Source organism: Biomphalaria glabrata, chromosome 12, assembly GCF_947242115.1.
Source record: "Biomphalaria glabrata chromosome 12, xgBioGlab47.1, whole genome shotgun sequence".
Lineage (NCBI taxonomy): Eukaryota > Metazoa > Mollusca > Gastropoda > Planorbidae > Biomphalaria > Biomphalaria glabrata.
In genome coordinates, this window is record NC_074722.1 from 16,756,257 (window position 1) to 16,779,259 (window position 23,003).

The following is a 23,003-nucleotide window of genomic DNA, read 5'->3' on the forward strand; positions in this document are numbered from 1 at the left end:
GATGTTAGATAATCTGCCCACAGATCTTAAATGTAGACAATTATAAATGAAGCGTTGACCTGGTTCATACACTCAATTGATATTAAGTCCAAAATGGCTAGTTGACTGACTAGACTCTTTATAACGAAAAGGTTCTTGTAAAATGGGGAAGTTATAAACAACTTATATCCTGATGAAATGTTTAATAGAGTTCATAATTCATCTATGTAGCTAGTTTAGATGTTAGATTCTCACAAAAAGGGTTAACATGACAAAATTCCGTCAATCTTTGTTTGTGAATAAAAGTTATTTCAGTGAAGTACTTTCGTTTGCCTAGCACATGATACTGAGGTCAGTGTGTGTTTAGGTCAACCAGTAAAAAGAATGCAGGCTCTGGCTAGTTCAATGACAATGGACTTAAATACGTGTGAACTGGTTTCGCTTAAGTAGTAACGTGTTGACTGGCTTGTTACAATTTAAAATAGTAAATGTAGAATAATATCAGGCTTGTGTTGAAGTGTTTTCATAGTCACCTTTATAGCTTGTACTTTGGAGAAAAAAAATGTTGACAGACTTCACAATTTGAATAGCGATCTTACTGGGGAAAAATATTCCGTGTTTCTGGGTGCTCCAAGAAGTCCGTGCGTCAAGGTCACATACTGGCTACCAAAATGTAAACGTTATATGTGCGTTGACGTGGTATTATACTATTACACATGAGGCTGGTTACTATTAGTGTGTCACGACTGCTGGGTTCGTGCTTCCTGGAGTCACGCTTGACACGTGACAGACACAGACATTACAGATGGACTCAAATCTCTTTGGCAGACAAGTATAATGTTTATTTAACGACGATAATAATGATATTGGCAGTTACATTAAGACATCGAATGTGAAACATAATTACATCCGCATAACAGCGGTATTGAATGTCCAGGTCGCTACTACTAAAATCATATTTGACTGCCTCGTACAAAGGATAACACTTGACTCTCACTTCTACTTCCTGTTTTCTACATCAGGAATTCACGAGACTCTTCAACGTCTTAACCTGAGGTGAACATTCAATCAGTTGGGGAAAGGTAAAGGTTATAGGTCGTTGTGCAGGCTACATAACACCCACGTTAACTGTGGGCCATAGAAACTTAGAGACAGATACTTCTGAAAGGGGATCTTTATTTAATGAATATATAAGAAAACAACAACTTGTAATTGGAAAAGTACTTATGTTTGATAAAAGTCCATGTTTAAAGATTTAAACTTTAAAAGAGAAAAATTGATTCTATTATAATATTATTATGTTAGAAATGAACGAGTAGTCATTCTCTGGTGCTGCCAGGTTATAGTTTCGCTAAAAAGAAACAAAATTCATCGTAGTTTCTTTAACAGTTTCCACTGAGGAATTTTCTGGTGATGTGGCAGGTCTGCAGCAGTACCGCCCTCTGACAGGCAATGAGGATGTTCTTAGGAATGTTAAGGCTGTGTGGGACACTAAATTTAGGTAAAAAGGTCAAAAATTTCGATTTCAGTTTTAAACTAATTTAAATAGCCCAACCATTTATGGACATAAAAATATCGTTTTCATGATTGATAAATAATTACTTATTTTTGTATATTTTTTTTTTTGTAAGGTATATACAGCTGTCTCTTTTCCTAATTTGTTTCGTTTCTTTTGATTTTCTCAAAATACTATTTTTATTCACTTTTTTTACTACTCCTTCACTAATTCTGCAAAGAATTCAATCAAACTTGTCCAGCTTATAATTTATACCATGTACAACAACTTCTATAAAACATTTTCTAAGTTTCAATTAATATTCTGTCTTTATTGCAATAAAATATTAGAAAAATGAAAAAAAAATGTTTTTCTTTAGCAAGGTTAGAAAATTTATTTTTTAAAGTTTTTTCTATATTTAAAAACTAAATTATAGAAAATGTTCTGGAATGATTAGTCTACACATTGTATATTTTTGTTTGGCAATAGCTTAAATAGTTTTAAAGCCTTAGCGATTTAAAAACGATAAACAATAATCTAATATGGCGGCCGTTGATATTACAACCATTATAAGAAAACATTTTTAGACACATTTTTTATGGCTATTCATAGGGAGTATACATATAAAGTTTGGAGTAATTTGATTAATAATTTAAAAAAAAGGTTTCAACTTTTAAAATATTTTCTTGTTTCGAATTAATTAATTTGATTCGTAACATAGACTTTGTCATTTTGACAATACCTCTATTTAAAATAGAATTTTATGATACATCGAACCTGGAGGGTGGGGAGTGGAACTTGGATTCTTTCTCTGCTGGAGGAGGGAGGAGGGGTAAAAATGTTTCATTGTTTTTTAATCTAATATTTTTTTTGTTATTTGGAGAAAAAAAACATCTCTCTATTAGTTGTATAAACAGGTATTGTCTTTAAAAATATATTTGTCATGTTTGCTTGTTAACTGCTCTAGTTACAAAATCTATTGATACGAACAAATATTCACGAGCATATTTTGCTGCCAAATGATATTGATAACTGAAACAATGTACTGAACAAAAATATTCAATACAGCTTTTTTCAAGTATGACTGAAAAACTAGAAATCTTCCAACCATTGTTGGAGCTCATTTAGTGACAACAAATATATCGATGAAGGCTATAGCTTTATATAGACAATTCTTTAAAACCTGTAAGTAATGTTTAATATTTAGAACCAGTTTCCATGCTTGTAAATTAAATGTTGCTTAAGCTTGGAAGGTATCAAGTATATGGTTTAATATTTTATTACATAAAATATACAATTATTATTTTATACCCCACAAGTTAATTTTAATGATACTTTTGACCCCTGGGGTTCGTATGGACAACTTTGGAAACCACAAATCTCTATTTATATAATTCAGTGCTAGAAAAAGAACACTCGAGAATTTATATTACGTTTTCTCTGTAATCAAGTTATTAATTCTATCTTTAGTATTGTTTATTAATTATTATTACATATTGTAATAACAGAGTAAATCATTTAATTTCGGTATTTGTAATTTTAAAAGTTGTAATGATTCAATAGTAAGACGCGTAGAAGTTGGGCTTAGATCTTTCCTATGTGACGTAGACAGTACATTAAAAAATTAGAACGGAAATAAGTTAGAGAAATAAATAATAAAATGTTGTATTTAAAAACGCCGTGTTAGCTTATTCTATACTAGACTTACTTGTTCTGTTGGTGAATTGTATATAAGAACTCGCAGAATACATCTCAAGAAAACAGATTGTTCAAAGCCTTCATCACTCAACTCAACTAGATTACCAACCATCCAACAAAGTATACAACACATATACAACACACATTCTACACATATAAAACGATATATAAAACAATTGACCTTCAAGTTTAAGCTTTATTTGCTAAAGCAACATTTGACATTTCAAGACAAGAATTTCTTTGCAGAAATCATGACATAATAAAAAAATAAAAAATAAAAAACTTAGCCGGCTACATAAATTATAGACAAAAAAAAACACATGTCAAAACCACACAATTCCTCCTTTATAAAGCTGATGACCGTTTCTTGAAAGCGAATATTATACTCTTAATAGCTAATAACTGATAGATTTTCTATAAAAAAGCTAAAATTTTCTATCCCCCCCCCCACTCCATGAACAAAATCCTGTTATATGAAATTCTATTAATAGTATATAAAATTCGAATGATAGTCCCATAGATCTATACTTAAAAGACGGTGCGCAAAATGTTTCTGAATGTCTGACGATTTCTCTTTATTGAATAGGATCTACATGAAGAAATTCTTGAAGACGTTGTCTGTTCAAGAAAAAAAATTGTCTAGTCCTCTAGTCTAATTAATTTTTTTTCCATACTTATAATTTATATAATAATAACGATCAACTTTAGTTTATTCAGTGTTGCCAAATAGCTAGTCATACTTTTTCGAAACATATACATCAGCTTTCTCATTTCTAGAAAAACCGCCTTCCAACTCTAAAATAGAATGTTAGCCAAAAGTTGTCATCAACATATGTATTAGGTCACATTCAGTTACTTGCTTCTCATAACTATTTTCTCTATTATTATTACTATCATTATTATTATTATTATTATTATTATGAAATATAATAACATTTTATTTTCTAATCTCTCTGTAGCTGTTGAGTTTCATTCACTGGTCATTGTAGTTTTTTGCAGTGATGAAGTTTGTTGAGACAAAAACTTGGAGAGATACAGTCGATAAACTCTTTTATTACACATGTATGAGACGAATATAGCAACACCTTGAAGACCATTCAACAAAATTGAAATAATCCTGAAAAAAATAAAAAAGAAAATAAGTACTATAACAGCAAAAACAAAAAAAATATTAATTAAAACTCTTAATAATCAATAATAGACTCTGAATTTTGTAATGGACTGACTGACTAAATGCTGATTGAACGATTATTTACACGCTGTTTCTACGAGTCGCTTCGATGTGCCTATGGCTCAACTTACCAGACAACAGCACATCTAAGATCAACTGATGGTTCTACCCTATTAACTAGCAAGGTGGACATACTAAATCGCTGGACAGAACACTACAGTATGCTATTTGGTGATAAAAGGCACGTATCGGAGGAATCGCTGGCAAACGTCCCTCAGAAAATTTTGAGAGAGGAGCTCGACGACCCACCGACATTTGAGGAAATATCTAGCAATATCTAAACTCAAAAACACAAAGCACCTACTCTGAAGGACTTTCCGCTGAAATATTTAAAATGGGTGTTGTCGCCCTAACCGAGAGGCTAACAGACTTGTTCGCTGCCTTGAGTGACACGCGACTTGCTGAAGAAGTACAGTTAACAAAAGTTGACGCAGGCTACACGTTCTTCTGGATCGGCAAAAGGAAAGACGTGAAGCTGGTGTTGGCTCCACGGTGAAATCCAAATAAGTCAACAAGTTGTCAGGATTACCAAAAGGCATAAATGACCGTCTAATGACATTACGCCTACCCCTGACCTCATGGCGACACGCAACTGTAATAAGTGCCTATGCCCCAACGATGTTCAACCAAGACAACATCAAGGAAAACTTCTACTCGGATCTGAACTCTGAAGTAATCAAAAAGTCCAAAACAGACAAACTCATAATACTGGACGTCTTCAATGCCAGGGTAGGCTCTAACTGGAAAACCTAGAGTAACTTTCTGGGCAGACATGGAATTGGTCACTGCAATAGCAACGGTTCATTGTTACTTGAAATGTGCACAGCCCTTCAGCTGACAATAACAAATACTCTTTTCCAGCTACCTCACAGAAAAAAGACTTCATGGATGCATCCCAGGTCCAAGCACTGGCATCAAATAGACTTCATCATTGTCAGAAGTCTGATAGACAAGACATCAAAGTCACCAAAGCATTTTGTGGAGCTGACTGTTTGACTGATCATAGCCTAAGCCTATCTAAGCTATAAAATTCATGAAACCACCTAGACGGCCCCAAGAACGCAAGCATGCAAAACGCCTAGATGTTGGTAAGCTCACAAACCCAGATTTCAAGCAAGAGCTCATCAATAAACTAGACAGTGAAATTAAAACCCTGCACATGAATAAGGATGTGGAAAACAGCTGGAATAAACTAAGGGATTCTGTGTACTCTCTGGCTGGCAGCGTCCTCAGTCAGCCAAAACACAAGCACCACGATTGGTTTGATGAAAACAATGTGCAAATTGAACAGCTTTAAGGCCTTTCTGGGTAATTCAGCTTGCCCCCAAAGCATAGAACATTTTGTTCTACGAATAACTAAATAGCAGGAGTAAATATCAATATTATATTATATCCTTTACATTTATGCATTTTTTGAAAAAAATGTATTTAAAAAAACTGATTGAATAATAAATTTAAAAACAAAACAGTTCACTTTCAGATATTTGGAAGATAAAAATTATTTGTTGATCAGAACTTTGTAGGATCTAAAATATCTTTCTTTCAGATTCTTAATATCTTTTATATATTTTGCTATCCTAGCCGGACGAACGAACTGGAAAAGCACACATGATAAATATAGACTTTTTCCATAAAAGGATATCAGTAATTATCTTATCTTATATGCTATAGACGTTACTTCGAAAAAGAAAATGATTACGTCCTACGCGTCATGCATTTAGTCAATTCTATGAAAAGCTATACCAAAAGATGTTGCATTAATTGTTAGCTGAGCCCGAAGACTTCAATGGACATCACTTACCACAGAACATCGCTGTTAATTAGCTCTGCCACAATGGTCACTACCCAGTAGACTCCAGTTACAGAAGAAAGTTTCACATAGAGTAAACAGTTTTTGTATTGGTCCATTCCCAAAGACTGTACACTCAAAAACTGATTCACTTTATGAATGCTTGCAACTGTTAACCCCAAGAATGTCAAACTGCACACAGAAACTAAACAGATTGGAGCCACCACTGACAGACCTGTATACCGGAAATGTATAGAGAATATTTAAAATATAACAAATATCTTTCCTCTTTCATTTTGTTAGACATACTTTTGAATGAGATGTCCAAGAAAAAAAAACGCGTCGTCTTAGAAAAATTAAATTACTAACTGGCATTTGATGTCCGCATCAAGTTTGTCAAAGAATTGTAAACAAAATAAGTTTGTAACACATTAACTTCTGATATTTTCGAGTTTCTACATATTACACTAAATAATACAGGGAAGCTCATTAATAATGAACTTTTTTTTTTGTTTCCTGCACAAGAAATATCGATACATTTTAACATAGGCTACGCCATGCATTTTAATTTGTAACAAAGTTCGTGAAAACAAAAAAATGAGGCAGGCTCGTAAAAATGTTTCTAATACATTCATTGTGTCTATAAATCTTAAGCTTAATGTGAAAGCTATTATTGTGAAATTTAATTGTTATTGAATTATATTTTGTGGTATTTTATGAAGTGTTTCTTCTCTCGTTTAATGTTTCAGCTTGAACATTTCAATGAGTCGATTTCCATATTACCGGAAGTGGTAATGGATATAAGCACTCTACTACCTATAAAATGCTTCCTAATGACATGCGTCTCAAATAGCCTCTGACAACCAGTCCAAAAATGCAGCATCAAGTGCTACACCCTGGCAGAACGCCGCTGACCCAAAACTGTATCGACACTTGCTATTCGTTTGGATACATCAGCTGCGTTAAGAATGGGGAACTGATGTGTGGCGACATCGTTCCGACCACAGCTAATGCCCAGGCACTTATCTCATTTCGTAAGATGATCCATAGTCGCCTCTCGACTGAATTAGACCATAGTAGTAGTAGCATTTCCATAAGAAATGTTCTTTTGGTTCTTCACGCAATGCTTCAATCAATACTAAACGATTGGATTTTTTGCCATAAAATGTAACTTTATTTTCCTCTAATTTTTCACATATAGGCATTCCCAATGATGTTTATGATCATTCGATATCTTTTACGTTCTTTAAACCATAAAATTCAGAAATAGTAAAAACAAGGTTACAAAGACAGTTTGTGTGGAAACACTAAAAAGAAAAATAAGCAGAAAATAAAAATACAGTGTAAGTTGCCCAGCAGACTTTTCTAAAAGGGAGCTAAGACCAGGCAAAGGAATGAAGGCTCTAAAAGCTAATTCAATAGACGACAGAGAAAACAAGTACAGAATTAAAGATACTTTCTTAAAAAATTTATACTGAAATTACAACAAAATTAAGTTGAATAAATCACGTAATTAATCTATTATATACTTGTAAAATACCACTGAGTAACACTAACATCGATCATGAAATCTCAGAAACTGTCGTGGTATTCGCATGAAATTTTGGACACAGGTTACTTTTACTTCCTAGGTACTCACTAGAAATGTTTTTTGACAGAGTCGCAACCATTGACATAAATATATATTTACTGGAAAAAGAAATAATTTCATTTAACTTGAAAACAGGCATATCTGATGCTATCGCATTTATACATTTTTGGAAAGTCGCATGATCTTCAGTTTTGAAAATTAAAAACAAACTAAAACTATTTCCTTTGTTGTTGACGGTTTCCATAACCTTATCCATGGCTGTCATCTCATCGCTTCAAACAAAAACTCAAAATCGGCCCCCGAAGTGGGGCAGGAAAAAAGGCAGGTTTCAATATTTTTAGAAAGAACATCAGAATGAAATTCTATCAATGTCAGAGAAGAATAGAAAAAGAGGTTGACAGATCATGTGTGGTGCCCCAGTGGTCCAGCAGACCAAAGGATAGGTGAAAGTGAATATGAAGTTAGATGCGAACCTGGCCTAACTGATGTCTTATAATGAGTATTTAATTGATTTAATTGTTTTGTAAAGGGGCAATCTCTTATTCAAATCCTCAAGAAAAAAAAATTTCGGTAAAAACAATATATAAAAAAATAGTTAATGGTACTGTTTCCTGGTAGAACACTGCGGTTCGATAATATGAAAAACTACTTATTAATTGTTGTTTTAAACTATTCCCAACTTATATGCATACTAAATAAATTTTTTCTCTGTAAAAAAAGAAAACTTTTTTTTTTTAGAAATGTAGTAGTTAGTATGACAGAACGTATAGAACTTAGCAAGCAATACAAATGTAATAAAACATTGATAAAAAATCTTAAACCATTAGCATAAATGTGCTGAAAATATGGCACATTGGTGTATTCCCTTCTATAGAGCCTCCAGTGTTTGTTACTATTAATGGTGAATAGTTGTAAAAATGGTGTATTTTTATGAAAAAACTGCTTGCATAAGTGATTGAAAAATTAGATTTTTCGCTTTCAGAAAAGAAAAAAGTAGCCGTTACATCAGAACTTTGAATGGTCTAAAACAGTGATGCCCAAAATACGGCCCGCGGGCCAGATCCGGCCCGCGAAGTGTTTCCATCCGGCCCGCCGAAACGACAGCACAAAGTGTAGAAAATCCCCTCTCCAAAGGGTTGATAAAGTTATTTTTTACCTACGTTAGGGCCCTAACTTTTCCTCTGATGGATTGATACCATGACCTTTGACATTGTGTTTATGAAATGTGACTAGATGTATAATCTAACAGGAAAAGTGAATGGATCTTTACTACTTTTTTTTTTGCGAACATGACAATGAGCCAATGTATTTGTTTTGGAAAGATAGTGTGGCTGTTTAACAAAACATCAAACAAATATGGAAGCATTCTTGATTTGATTCGCGAATAAAATATTATTAAACTTCGCCTAGAGATTGAAGAATTGAAGTTGCCAAAAACAGAAAAGAAAATGAGTTGGCGGTTAAGCTAGATAGAATGTTGCTCGTATTGTAAGTAGAGAAATGAAGCCATTGTTCCGAAGTGTATAAAAGAAGACAAACTTCAAACATCTCACTAATTAATGTAAGTGCTAGATCCACGAATTTCTAATAAAATAGTTTTAGTTCTATTTCATTACGTTTTTGTATCTTTTCGGTCATGTGGCCCGCGACACTAGTGTCGGAAATTAAAATGGCCCGCAGGTCGAATTAGGCTGGGCATCACTGGTCTAAAATATTATGGTGTCAGATTTTCACTATCTCTTCTAGTTTACAAGATCTAAACGGGACTGACGGACGGACAGATGGACATTCCACAGAAAAATAATATCGTCTTTTCCCCTTTCGGGGACCGCTAAAAAAGAAAATGGTATGAAGAAATGAAATGGCAACATAATGGAACATAAATTAAAATGTAAGGAAAAAATAGATCAAGCAAGATATATAAATAATAAAAAACAATAAATAATATAAATAATAATAATAAAATAAATAATATAAACAATATTAAGGACACCATTTTGAAAGACAAAACAGATTTATACAAATGATTTTGTCCTACAAGCGAAACAGATTTAAAAATTACATTCCATAGTGCTGAAAAGTGGACAAAAACATTATGTTTTATAAAAAAAAAAATGCACACATCAATCCTCATGTTTTCTGTACACCGGATATACCTAAACGTTTGATATTTATAGATTTGCCTCCATGTCTAATTTAATATAAAAAAATGATAACCAACAAAACTACCGGTACTCCTAGAAACTGTTATAGAGAAAATGCGCTTTTGCTCAGCTATGTGTACTTTTTATTACTAATAGAATATCAATTTACCCAATCTTATCATTCACATCAATAATGAGTGTTTAAGCTCAATTATATTACATCATTCCATTTCTAGCTTAAAGGTTGAATTGATTATTTATCAACAGCAATCATTGTAATTGTATTTCACATTTCAGAGCACACTTAGAAATACTTACCTACAAGATACGCAGTGTTAAGGTAACACGCCTGACGACCATAGCCAATAGTGTGGGATGTCATATAGGATGAAATGATGACTGCCACCACGACTGCTATTGGAACAAGAACTGACAGTGTCGTTAATTTAACAACACCAGTTAACGTGTTTCTACCTTTAAGGGATGGAACAGGTATCTTGGCTGTAAACACTTGAAACATGTGGAGGCTGGACAAGAAGCTCCAAGAGAAGTGCCATAGCCACAAGAAATGTGTGATTAGACCTACACTTGTACAGAGTGTACTGGGCACAGGTCTGTAGTAAAAATGCAAATATTTCATAAATTTGTGTTATTAAAGCAGTACTTGCCTCTCTCTCTCTCTTTCTCTCTCCAAGGGTAATGGGTACACTAGCCGAATAATACTCATGACCCTCGGAACTTAGTTTGAATATCGCGTGAACTAGTGCATTTGATTCAAACCAAACATAGCAAAAAGTTCCTTATCACTTTTTTTTATTTTCCCACGAAAATTTAACCGGACTATGAACATGGGTTATCCAGTTTAGCCGACATCTGATAAACTATTACAATAAGTAAAAGTTATATTTCGGTATTCTAGAGTATTCGAGGAAGCTAGCTTTTAATAAAACCACCAATCAAAAGAATGTCCAAGCCACTAATGTTAATGACTTTCGAGTACATTTATAGGCCTAAATGTTAAATCTAAAAGTGCAGCTGTTTAATCTGACCTAGATCTTGTGACTCTAGCAGTAGGCCAAAGTTAAGGGCTCAGCATGCACATTCAAACTCCAAAATAAAGACAGAATTAAAGTGAACACGTACTTCTAAAATGTGTGTATATATATATATATTCTATATATAATTTGCATTATATAAAATAGTTATAAATAATGAACTTGTTTAATTATAAGCGTTATTGAGTAAACTTTTGGACATTTTATTGAAATTTCAACCAAAATTATTTGTAGCAAAAATAAAAAAAAAATTACTACGCATAAATAGGTTTAGATAAAAAGCACTAACACTTAATTTGCAAATAGTCTGTTATTTCATAATTTTTTTTTCCCTTGGATATAACACCTGTTTGTTTCCTCCTATTGACGCCACTGAACTTTATGTCTTTAGTAGGGCGTAAGTCTAAAATGGTTGCTAAATAAACCAAATTAAAGCATCAGTAAAGTAACAGAATTACAAAACGTTAAAATACTAAATTGTAAAAACGTACATGTTGTCTCCAAGTAGCAAGGCCAACTGGGCAAGTAGAAGACTGAGACTGAGGAACATGTTGTTAATACCTGGCACAGTTCGAAGTTCAGGAAATCCAAGGTACGTAACTAAAGTGAACAAGAGACACAACTCTGATGCACACAAACAGACGTAAGTTAAAACATTCATTGCTATTACTATTGGTCTTGTCATTTTAAAACGTCTTAATCTATCTACGTATTTCTCTAAGACTTCAGTGCAGACATGTAATTCATTATTTCCAGTGACTTCCATGCTGTTGATATCAGACATGTTAAAAATGCTCAGCTTTGTCCCACTAACATCCACTGTCACATTGATACGCCCCACATCATTTAATTCGTTCCACTCAATGGTAAAGTTAGAGTGTTGAAACGTGATATAAGGACATGTCAGAGTCCATGACAAGGTAATAACGTTTTCAATTCCAATACTCCAAGAATTCGGTGGGATGTCTTTTGAAAGAAAAACAAATGTTGGAAACTTCAAAGTTTCATCGGAGCTACAGTGAAGAAATAGATCTTCATGTATTATGTTGTAAAAGTCGAACTTGTTTCCTCCTGTATCTAGACTGTTCTTAAAGATAATGTCTAAAGCAATCTGCTCAAACTCATCTCTTGTGTAATGCATTGAGGCTAAAATGTCAATGTCTGCCCAGAGGACAGGGACTTGGTGATCTGAGACACTTAGGTTTACCACTGGAGAAACGCCAAATAGGTAAGTGTACATGTCAGCTATGTCACGCAGATTGTGTTTCGTCTATGGAACAAATAAAAAAGTAATTTTAAAGAGTATTGTAATTTAAAAATGATAACAGTTGACATGAGTCAAAGGTAAACAAATATAAATATTTAAATAACAAGTTAAAGAAATAGAAATAAATCAACACCTGTTTTTGTTACCTGTAGTTGTTTTTTTTCTTCTGATTACAAGTTTGAATGTTTATCAATAACATTTTTTTCATCTCTCTCTCTCTTTCTTTTTTTCTCTCTTACTAACTCTCTTATTTCTCTCTCTCTTTCACTGACTTGTCACTCTCCGTCTCTTTGTTACTCTCCTCTTTCTCTTTCTCGGTCCCTTAATCTCTCTTAATCATGTTCTCTCCCTTATACTCACCCACTCTCTCTCTCTCTCTTTCATAAATAAAAATTGTTTCTCAAAGATTAAATTTTATTATTTAATAAATAATATAAATATCTGGCAAGACAAAACCAATGGTTAAAGGTGTAGGGTGTTACTTTCAAAGCATAACTAAGGCCCAATTTTTTAAATAGCATTAAGCTCTCATTGTGCTATTTAGTAGTTGTGTCCAGTTAAGCAAAAGAAATACACATAAATCACTTCCAACACTCTTTTAGAATGTGCAATATCAGTAGTGCCGTATAGGAGTTTGCTCAATGAGTAAAAGAGAACAGGTGAACTGTGGCGGAACTAAACAGAAGCGAAATCTTTTACAAGGCTTTTCTTCGAGTCTGAAGTTCAATGAGGATTGCTGTATTTCTCGTGGCTACGAAGCTGCAACTATGACCTACACATTTTGCCACACCCAGGGCTAATGGTCGATTAAGATTTTTTTTCGCCGTGTGCGTCTGTCCTCTATAGCGGATTTTTTTTTTTGTTGTCAAATGTTTATCCCGCGGTCTATGAGAGTAACCTTCAGCTGTGTCGTTCTGAAGCCGCCTGCAATCTGGTGCTCTCTTCTATGTCAGCTAAGAAAGTTGGCGCCTAAGCTGGTCTTTAAAGCGTTTTTGTGGGGCACATCTGTTACGTCAACCACCTTTTAGCTCACCAAAAAATAGTGCCTTAGGCATGCGTACTTCCCCCATACGTGCCCTGCCCAGCTCAACTTTTGGACCCTAAGAAGTCCTTCCATATTGTCCATACCGGCTTTTGCAAGGACATGGCTGTTTGTAATGTGGTCTTGCTCCGTGATGGAGCGCAAGCATCTTTATTGAAAGTGTTCAAGTAGTCTTGGTTGCTTTCTGTATAATACCCATGTCTCTTTTACTACTACCGAATGTTAGAACAAAGACAAGTTAATGTAGATCAGTGTAGTTATGTCTAACTGTTAATTTGATTTGATGTGATGGTAGATATACTGGATTTCTTGTATTTACATGCCCAGACATTTTAAATAAAGCAGAAAAAAAGTTTATAAAATCTTAAACTTAAATTTCAGATAAATATTGTCTGGGGACTTAAAAGCCTTGCCTCCGTACCGTGGGTCTCAGTTTGAATCTCAGTAAATCATGAACTTTTTAATTTGGTGATCTATAAGACGTTTCTGAGCCCACCCAATGGTAATGACATCATTGGGGAAGTGAAGGCGGTTAATCATTGTTTTGGTTAAATGACACCATCGTTTACAATCAGCCATAGAAACACTTGGCATTCACATCTACCCATACAGATTGCAACTTCAGACAGGGGTAACTTACTTATTTTTTTTTTAAATAAAAAAAAATTGAATTCCATGATAATTTTAACTTTCATCTTATCTGATCTGTTCCTTGACTTTCGTTTTAGGTGTGCTGTGACTGTCCAAATCACTCCACTTTTCGAGGTCAGCAACTTTTATAAGCAGGATATCAAAAAGAGAAGCCTGTCAATTCTTTGATGTTATTTAGTCAGCTTTTGATGCTCCCTTCACTGTATCTTGAAGAATGACTTGTGATAGTAAGTCATGTCTTACAATAGGACCGAACTAACCTTGAAGAATGACTTGTGATAGTAAGTCATGTCTTACAATAGGACCGAACTAACCTTGAAGAATGACTTGTGATAGTAAGTCATGTCTTACAATAGGACCGAACTAACCTTGAAGAATGACTTGTGATAGTAAGTCATGTCTTACAATAGGACCGAACTAACCTTGAAGAATGACTTGTGATAGTAAGTCATGTCTTACAATAGGACCGAACTAACCTTGAAGAATGACTTGTGATAGTAAGTCATGTCTTACAATAGGACCGAACTAACCTTGAAGAATGACTTGTGATAGTAAGTCATGTCTTACAATAGGACCGAACTAACCTTGAAGAATGACTTGTGATAGTAAGTCATGTCTTACAATAGGACCGAACTAACCTTGAAGAATGACTTGTGATAGTAAGTCATGTCTTACAATAGGACCGAACTAACCTTGAAGAATGACTTGTGATAGTAAGTCATGTCTTACAATAGGACCGAACTAACCTTGAAGAATGACTTGTGATAGTAAGTCATGTCTTACAATAGGACCGAACTAACCTTGAAGAATGACTGTGTGGTGTTGAGTCATGTCTTACAATAGGACCGAACCTTGAAGAATGACTGTGTGGTGTTGAGTCATGTCTTACAATAGGACCGAACCTTGAAGAATGACTGTGTGGTGTTGAGTCATGTCTTACAATAGGACCGAACTAACCTTGAAGAATGACTGTGTGGTGTTGAGTCATGTCTTACAATAGGACCGAACTAACCTTGAAGAATGACTTGTGATAGTAAGTCATGTCTTACAATAGGACCGAACTAACCTTGAAGAATGACTTGTGATAGTAAGTCATGTCTTACAATAGGACCGAACCTTGAAGAATGACTGTGTGGTGTTGAGTCATGTCTTACAATAGGACCGAACCTTGAAGAATGACTGTGTGGTGTCGAGTCATGTCTTACAATAGGACCGAACTAACCTTGAAGAATGACTGTGTGATAGTAAGTCACGTCTTGCAATATGACGGAACAAGCTTAGCTTTTGTCTCAAGCTTCGGCAATTCACGATACAGTCTTGACTTTTGGAACTTTGCAAAAATCGTTAACTTTCTATAACTCAAAAACAATATACAATCATAGCCGAATGCCATTTATCTTTCACACTGATTTAATGTAATACTTATTTATTTCATGTGAGAACTGAATTCCGTAATAACAGCATGTACTAATTTCCTGTACGCTTTATTAGTATTAGCATGCCAATTTCTAGAAAGAATAAAATAAAATTATTTATACATTTTTAAACTTGAGATCACATGTTCATTTCTTACTAGAGTGTTAACATACAAGGTCTATTTCCTCCACATCTTTTTAAACAGGCAAATTATAAGTATCGAAACCAGTCTCCAATGTAATGTCTAGATATCATGATAAATATATAAATCATAGTAGATCTATGTAATACTTTAATTTAGAAAAAACAATATCACGAAAACATCTGGAATTGTTTTTTGCTTTGTAATTTTAAACTCTAATACCTGTTTTATTGCTATATCAATGATATCTTCCGCCGTCAAATCGTTGATGTCACTGTTTGACATTTGGGGAAAAAGTAGAGCTCTCACTCTGTACACGAGGCCACGTATTTCTGAAAATATTGTCACACAAGTTCCGTTCTTTAAAGTCTTGCCAGGAGAACATCGCAGCTGAAGACAATCTCCCTAAAGAAAAACCAAGACATTAATAGGCTACAAGACACACACTATCTTCAGGGTATATGTGAGAGGTGGTGTGCACGTGAGTCAGTTGGCTGTCTTTACGTCTAGTGTTTTGTTTAAAGAGACTCCACTCTTACTTGCATGATTCAGGCAAAGTACAAAGAGTAATGTTTAAATGTACAATAGATGAATATTTATTTACAGAAAAAGGAGCTCATGTATTGTACAAAATAAAATATACGAAGGTAGGATGTACGCAAGTTTAGGTTTAGATCATCACTAGATGTTGTGGCCAAGTGGTCCATTAGTCACTAGGTTTATCTTTTGAACCAGGTGGTGCCGTAGGTAGACTGATATGGCTAGTTGTTGTGGCAGTCTGCTGGTGGGAGGGTGAAGTGGGTGCAGGTCGTGGGTAGTTCAGCGGTGGAGACAGATATCAACTGCGGCTACCGGTTGCAAAAGCCAGTGACGGATCTTCGGCAGATGTCTGCTGAGTGGGTGGAGAAGTTGAAGCTACGCTCAAAGAATTTTAAGTGAATAATTTCTATTTTTATATTTAAAAGGTGATTTTTAGCTGCAAAACCCGCTCGAGGGGCGTTTTAAACACAACACTCCTTTTGGCTACGCTCATAGAATCTGGTGACTAATGTATGGATAGTCTTATATTGAAAAGGGAAATTTATCGTACATTTTGGAAGGGGGTTTAAAATCAAAATCTTCCTCTTGGAATTCAGGGATTGTCGTTGGCAGTTCCCCGTCTCCACACAGCAGTTTTTCGCCTCTCCACACAGCAGTTCACCGTCTCTACACAGCAGTTCACCGTCTCCACACAGCAGTTCACCGTCTCCACACAGCAGTTCCACGTCTCCACACTGCAGTTCCACGTCTCCACACAGCAGTTTTTTCCTCTCCACGCAGCTGCGTGTCCAAAGGTACAAATAATGTTCGATACAATCTTCTAACCAACTTTTATTTCTTTTACAACATATTTTCTTTCTTCTACATTTTGCATTCCATTCATAAAGAAAAGATCCACTAGTAGTTGTCTTTGAAAAATACAAAACTACTTTTCTACATTAAATGGTCTCTTATAGTTGCGTCACTAGGGTTGGTGTCACCCATTGTAAACCCCCTCCCCGCCTTTGAAATTGTGTCTGGTTTCTATGATTACAATTTACTTACTAATAAAAAAAAATCCTAGTGTATTGTAAAAAAAAATTCTTAAAAAGAAAATATAAATAATTATTTCTTAAAAAAAAAAAAGCTTTTAAAAAGAGAAAGAACTGTTACACCTAAGTGTATCAATAATGCACAAGTTATTTCCTTTACTCGATATCAAACAAAATGATTGCCAAAAATCAATTGATTATTTGGGTATTTTTATTGATTCATGTTTTGGTTAAGTACCATTGTTATTGTTTAAAGTATCAACTTGATTGGATGCTAAAATATATATATGGGAAGATTCTACACTAAAAGAAAAAGCAAATCTGAACATACGTTTGGTGCTTGCCACATCGTGTTATTGCAAACGTTGAGGTCATTGTTACTTTCTCTTTCTTGTAGCGAATCTTGAAGATTGACCAGCATACGATAGAGACCCAAGTCATCATCTATAAAATCACCTTCACAGTTCTCTGGTGGTACTATAAAAGGATACGACATCTGAAATGTTTAAAATATAAACAGTCAAAATATTGATTTCTTGTTGTGAAAGCAACATATTTTTATAACTTCTGACATAAACATTTCAAACATAGAGTTGACATTTACAAAACTATGAATAGATTGATCGTAGTGACAGAAGAAGAGACCATGTGATCTCAATCTACTTGGCATTAGAATGATTCAGTAATAGTTTTCGTTTCTAACCCTTGTTACTCAGAGTTGAGCCTAGTATTTCCTTGATCATCATCTCTCTCCACATAGGCTATGTCTTCTAAGTACTCAACAACGATGTCCACAGCTTTGAGGTCCTGTTGTGTTTTATTCCTATTTAGGAAGTGGTGTCAACCTTTTACTTTAGCCCGTTGCGAGTTGTCAATAAAGGATGACTTTCGGAGGACGTTCTTCCTTTATTCGGCGGACATGACCAACCCATAGCAGACAGCGTTTTCTAGGGATTGTTAAGCGACTGGGAAGACTCGTTCTAGCGAGTATCTCATTGATGCACACTCTTTCTGGTTGTGATTTTCTTGATCCACCGCAAGTGAAATTCATTTAGTTTTCTCTCTTGCTTTGCATAGGCAGTCAATAACTCCCTGTTATGCTCAAAACACACGACTTGTAGACCCCAATTTGTCAATGTAGTTAGCTTCCTGTTTTCCCATATTTTGGCCTAAGTCTTGCATAGGTGGAAACAGCCTTCCATATGTGTTTTTTTTTTCTCCTTTAGAGACATGTCATCTTGAGTTTTAGATTCCAGGTAGCAGAATTCATTTTCGGCATCTAACTTGTTTTCATCAATGGGGAAATTGTTATTAAAGCAAGTCTCACCATCACTTTGGTTATCTCGTGATACTAACATGTCAGAAATAGGTATTGAAGCAAGTCTCACCATCACTTTGGTTATCTCGTGATACTAACATGTCAGAAATAGGTATTGAAGCAAGTCTCACCATCACTTTGGTTATCTCGTGATACTAACATGTCAGAAATAGGTATTGAAGCAAGTCTCACCATCACTTTGGTTATCTCGTGATACTAACATGTCAGAAATTGTTTTTAAAGCAAGTCTCACCATCACTTTGGTTTTCTCGGGATACTAACATGTCAGAAAGAGGTATTGAAGCAAGTCTCACCATCACTTTGGTTATCTCGTAATACTAACATGTCAGAAATAGGTATTGAAGCAAGTCTCACCATCACTTTGGTTATCTCGTGATACTAACATGTCAGAAATAGGTATTGAAGCAAGTCTCACCATCACTTTGGTTATCTCGTAATACTAACATGTCAGAAATAGGTATTGAAGCAAGTCTCACCATCACTTTGGTTTTCTCGTGATACTAACATGTCAGAAATAGGTATTGAAGCAAGTCTCACCATCACTTTGGTTTTCTCGTGATACTAACATGTCAGAAATAGGTATTGAAGCAAGTCTCACCATCACTTTGGTTTTCTCGGGATACTAAAATGTCAAAAATAGGTATTGAAGCAAGTCTCACCATCACTTTGGTTTTCTCGGGATACTAACATGTCAGAAATAGGTATTGAAGCAAGTCTCACCATCACTTTGGTTTTCTCGGGATACTAACATGTCAGAAATAGGTATTGAAGCAAGTCTCACCATCACTTTGGTTTTCTCGGGATACTAAAATGTCAGAAATAGGTATTGAAGCAAGTCTCACCATCACTTTGGTTTCTCGGGATACTAACATGTCAGAAATAGGTATTGAAGCAAGTCTCACCATCACTTTGGTTATCTCGTGATACTAACATGTCAGAAATAGGTATTGAAGCAAGTCTCACCATCACTTTGGTTATCTCGTGATACTAACATGTCAGAAATAGGTATTGAAGCAAGTCTCACCATCACTTTGGTTTTCTCGGGATACTAAAATGTCAGAAATAGGTATTGAAGCAAGTCTCACCATCACTTTGGTTTCTCGGGATACTAACATGTCAGAAATAGGTATTGAAGCAAGTCTCACCATCACTTTGGTTTTCTCGGGATACTAAAATGTCAGAAATAGGTATTGAAGCAAGTCTCACCATCACTTTGGTTATCTCGTGATACTAACATGTCAGAAATAGGTATTGAAGCAAGTCTCACCATCACTTTGGTTATCTCGTGATACTAACATGTCAGAATTAGGTATTGAAGAAAGTCTCACCATCACTTTGGTTTTCTCGTGATACTAACATGTCAGAAATAGGTATTGAAGCAAGTCTCACCATCACTTTGGTTTTCTCGGGATACTAAAATGTCAGAAATAGGTATTGAAGCAAGTCTCACCATCACTTTGGTTTTCTCGGGATACTGACATGTCAGAAATAGGTATTGAAGCAAGTCTCACCATCACTTTGGTTTTCTCGGGATACTAACATGTCAGAAATAGGTATTGAAGCAAGTCTCACCATCACTTTGGTTTTCTCGGGATACTAACATGTCAGAAATAATTATAGAAGCAAGTCTCACCATCACTTTGGTTTTCTCGGGATACTAAAATGTCAGAAATAGGTATTGAAGCAAGTCTCACCATCACTTTGGTTTTCTCGGGATACTAACATGTCAGAAATAGGTATTGAAGCAAGTCTCACCATCACTTTGGTTTTCTCGGGATACTAAAATGTCAGAAATAGGTATTGAAGCAAGTCTCACCATCACTTTGGTTTTCTCGGGATACTAAAATGTCAGAAATAGGTATTGAAGCAAGTCCCACCATCACTTTGGTTTTCTCGGGATACTGACATGTCAGAAATAGGTATTGAAGCAAGTCTCACCATCACTTTGGTTTTCTCGGGATACTAACATGTCAGAAATAGGTATTGAAGCAAGTCTCACCATCACTTTGGTTTTCTCGGGATACTGACATGTCAGAAATAGGTATTGAAGCAAGTCTCACCATCACTTTGGTTTTCTCGGGATACTAACATGTCAGAAATAGGTATTGAAGCAAGTCTCACCATCACTTTGGTTTTCTCGGGATACTAAAATGTCAGAAATAGGTATTGAAGCAAGTCTCACCATCACTTTGGTTTTCTCGGGATACTAAAATGTCAGAAATAGGTATTAACGCAAGTCTCACCATCACTTTGGTTTCTCGGGATACTAACATGTCAGAAATAGGTATTGAAGCAAGTCTCACCATCACTTTGGTTATCTCGTGATACTAACATGTCAGAAATAGGTATTGAAGCAAGTCCCACCATCACTTTGGTTTTCTCGGGATACTAAAATGTCAGAAATAGGTATTGAAGCAAGTCTCACCATCACTTTGGTTTTCTCGGGATACTAAAATATCAGAAATAGGTATTGAAGCAAGTCTCACCATCACTTTGGTTTTCTCGGGATACTAACATGTCAGAAATTGGTTACACACCATCCAATATGAAACGTTGCATCTAATGACAAATTGATATTACACCCCTTATTGTAGAAAAAAGAAAATCCCCCACATTTCTTGATTTAAATAATTGTAAAATTTTTTTGCTTCCAATGGATTTTAGAGCCGCAACATTTAATTCAAATATCAACCACAATTGGTCACAATTAGTCATCTATGCATCAATAACAAAGAAATGCTCTTGTACCATTTCTCTTTCAGAGAGTCATCAGACTTGAGACGTGGCAATATGCTATTGGTCTAAACTATTCATAGGTTGCGAGATCGCAGGTCAGTGTTAAGACATTCCATGACGATTATTCTCACTTTAGCCTACGTTTAATGTTTGTTAACAGCTATCCTTTGTCTTGGGTTTGGGAGCGCCATAACTCTTTCGATGGTTGCTTCTGAGTGAAGTTCCCGCATCTTATCCTTCATTCTCTAATGTCAAAAATAACAGTACAATTTTTTTTTACCTAAGCCAATGCAATGAGTATTTTCTTAAAGATTTAGCTTTTAAAAAAAATACACAAAAACTAGATGCTGCATTATTACCGTTCCACAAATGTAGCAGAAAATATTTTTGTAATATTTGCCACCGTAGTAAGTGTATATCTGATATTTGTCACCTGCCAACTCGTGACAGGCTTGAACGATTTGTGGATCCTTTAGTTTTCTGGGGTCATCCCTATCACATTCACCACTTGAACCGTATCTGAAAAACACAAAATTATAGAAATATTGACAATAGTAACGGAAATATAACTAGCATTGTTGTGTTGTTTTCGTTTCTTGCTTGTTTTAATTTTACTTTACTTTTATAGCTGCCCCCGAAAGGGCAATACTAGCTAATATTGTGTGTGGTTTGTCTGTCCGTTCGTCCGTCCCATTTAGATATCGTAAGTTAGAAAAGATATTGAAAATCAGACATCATGATATTTTAGACCTTTAGATGATTTGAGGCAACAGCTACATTTTTATTTTCTGCAGGCGAAAAATTTAACTTTAAAAATTAAATATGCAAGCAGTTAAATTATCTCCGTATCCTGTGGTTTATAGTCATTAGTCAAACTAACAATACAACAGTTTCAGTAAATATTTCGAGACGAGCGCGGCACATTTTTATATCGACAGAGATAGGGTTGTAGAAGTTGAAAGTTTGTAGTTCAAAGTTTCTGACATACTTTCTGAAAATACTGAGGTCTGCCTGAGCGGTATTGGGTGTCTAATTTTAGATTGTGTTTCCACACAAACTGTCTTTGTAACCTTGTTTTTCTTGAACTGATGAGCTTCATGCTGAGTTTAGGCTCCTTTAGGGTTGTGACTCTCATCTTAACATCCCAAATCCATCTGTCAGGACCTAAGTTATGCATTATTAAATATTTAAATATCTAGGTAGTTAAGTATAATTTTAATTACACTATGTGTGTGTATAAAGAATATAATAAAGAATAATTATGTTTTCTTTTTGCCTCATAAGTAAAGTAGTTCCGAAGTTTAGTCTAAAAGGCACACCGTACACATACAGTCGTAGCCTACATAGATTCATAAGCTTTGTAATGATGATTTTAACAAAATGTGACAATAAAACTATGATGTTTAATTTATACACTGGCATGTATTAAAAATGAATAATGCGAATGATAAATATTCCGAAATAAATATGAAGATAATAAGTCATAAGTTCATTCTACTTAATTGCTTCAAATGATATATGAATCAAAGACTCTAAAGTCTCATCTAGTACTAACAATACGAAATAATCCGAATGACATTTTGTGACTGATTTTTATCGGTCCTCTTAAGGGGAAAAGCCGCAATTAGGTTTGTAGAAAATGTTCATCTGTCACACTCTGATCTTAAAAACTAGAAGAAAAATGAACAATATTATTTCATCATGCGATGCGGCTAGCAAAGTTTAGGCGCAACGGCTACTTTTGGTTTTCTAAAAGCAAACCGTTTAGTTTGTAAAATTAATTATGCAAGCGCTTTTTACATAAAATACACCAATTCTAAAACAATACATAAATGTAACGGAGATAATGTTAGAATA

The 23,003-nt window shown here is 34.8% G+C and overlaps 1 protein-coding gene across 1 annotated transcript; it reads right to left on the reverse strand.

The window, feature by feature from the left end:
• Nucleotides 1–3,125: 3,125 nt before the first annotated feature.
• Nucleotides 3,126–22,281, reverse strand: LOC106064403 (uncharacterized). The gene is made up of 8 exons (XM_056006789.1): nucleotides 22,205–22,281; nucleotides 21,506–21,665; nucleotides 17,403–17,567; nucleotides 15,723–15,905; nucleotides 11,474–12,252; nucleotides 10,246–10,541; nucleotides 6,205–6,427; nucleotides 3,126–4,289 (listed from the first exon to the last, which is right to left on the reverse strand). Exons 1-8 carry the CDS (start codon nucleotides 22,279–22,281, stop codon nucleotides 4,142–4,144), a joined length of 2,031 nt encoding a protein of 676 aa, XP_055862764.1. The 3' UTR covers nucleotides 3,126–4,141.
• Between the last annotated feature and the right edge of the window lie 722 nt (nucleotides 22,282–23,003).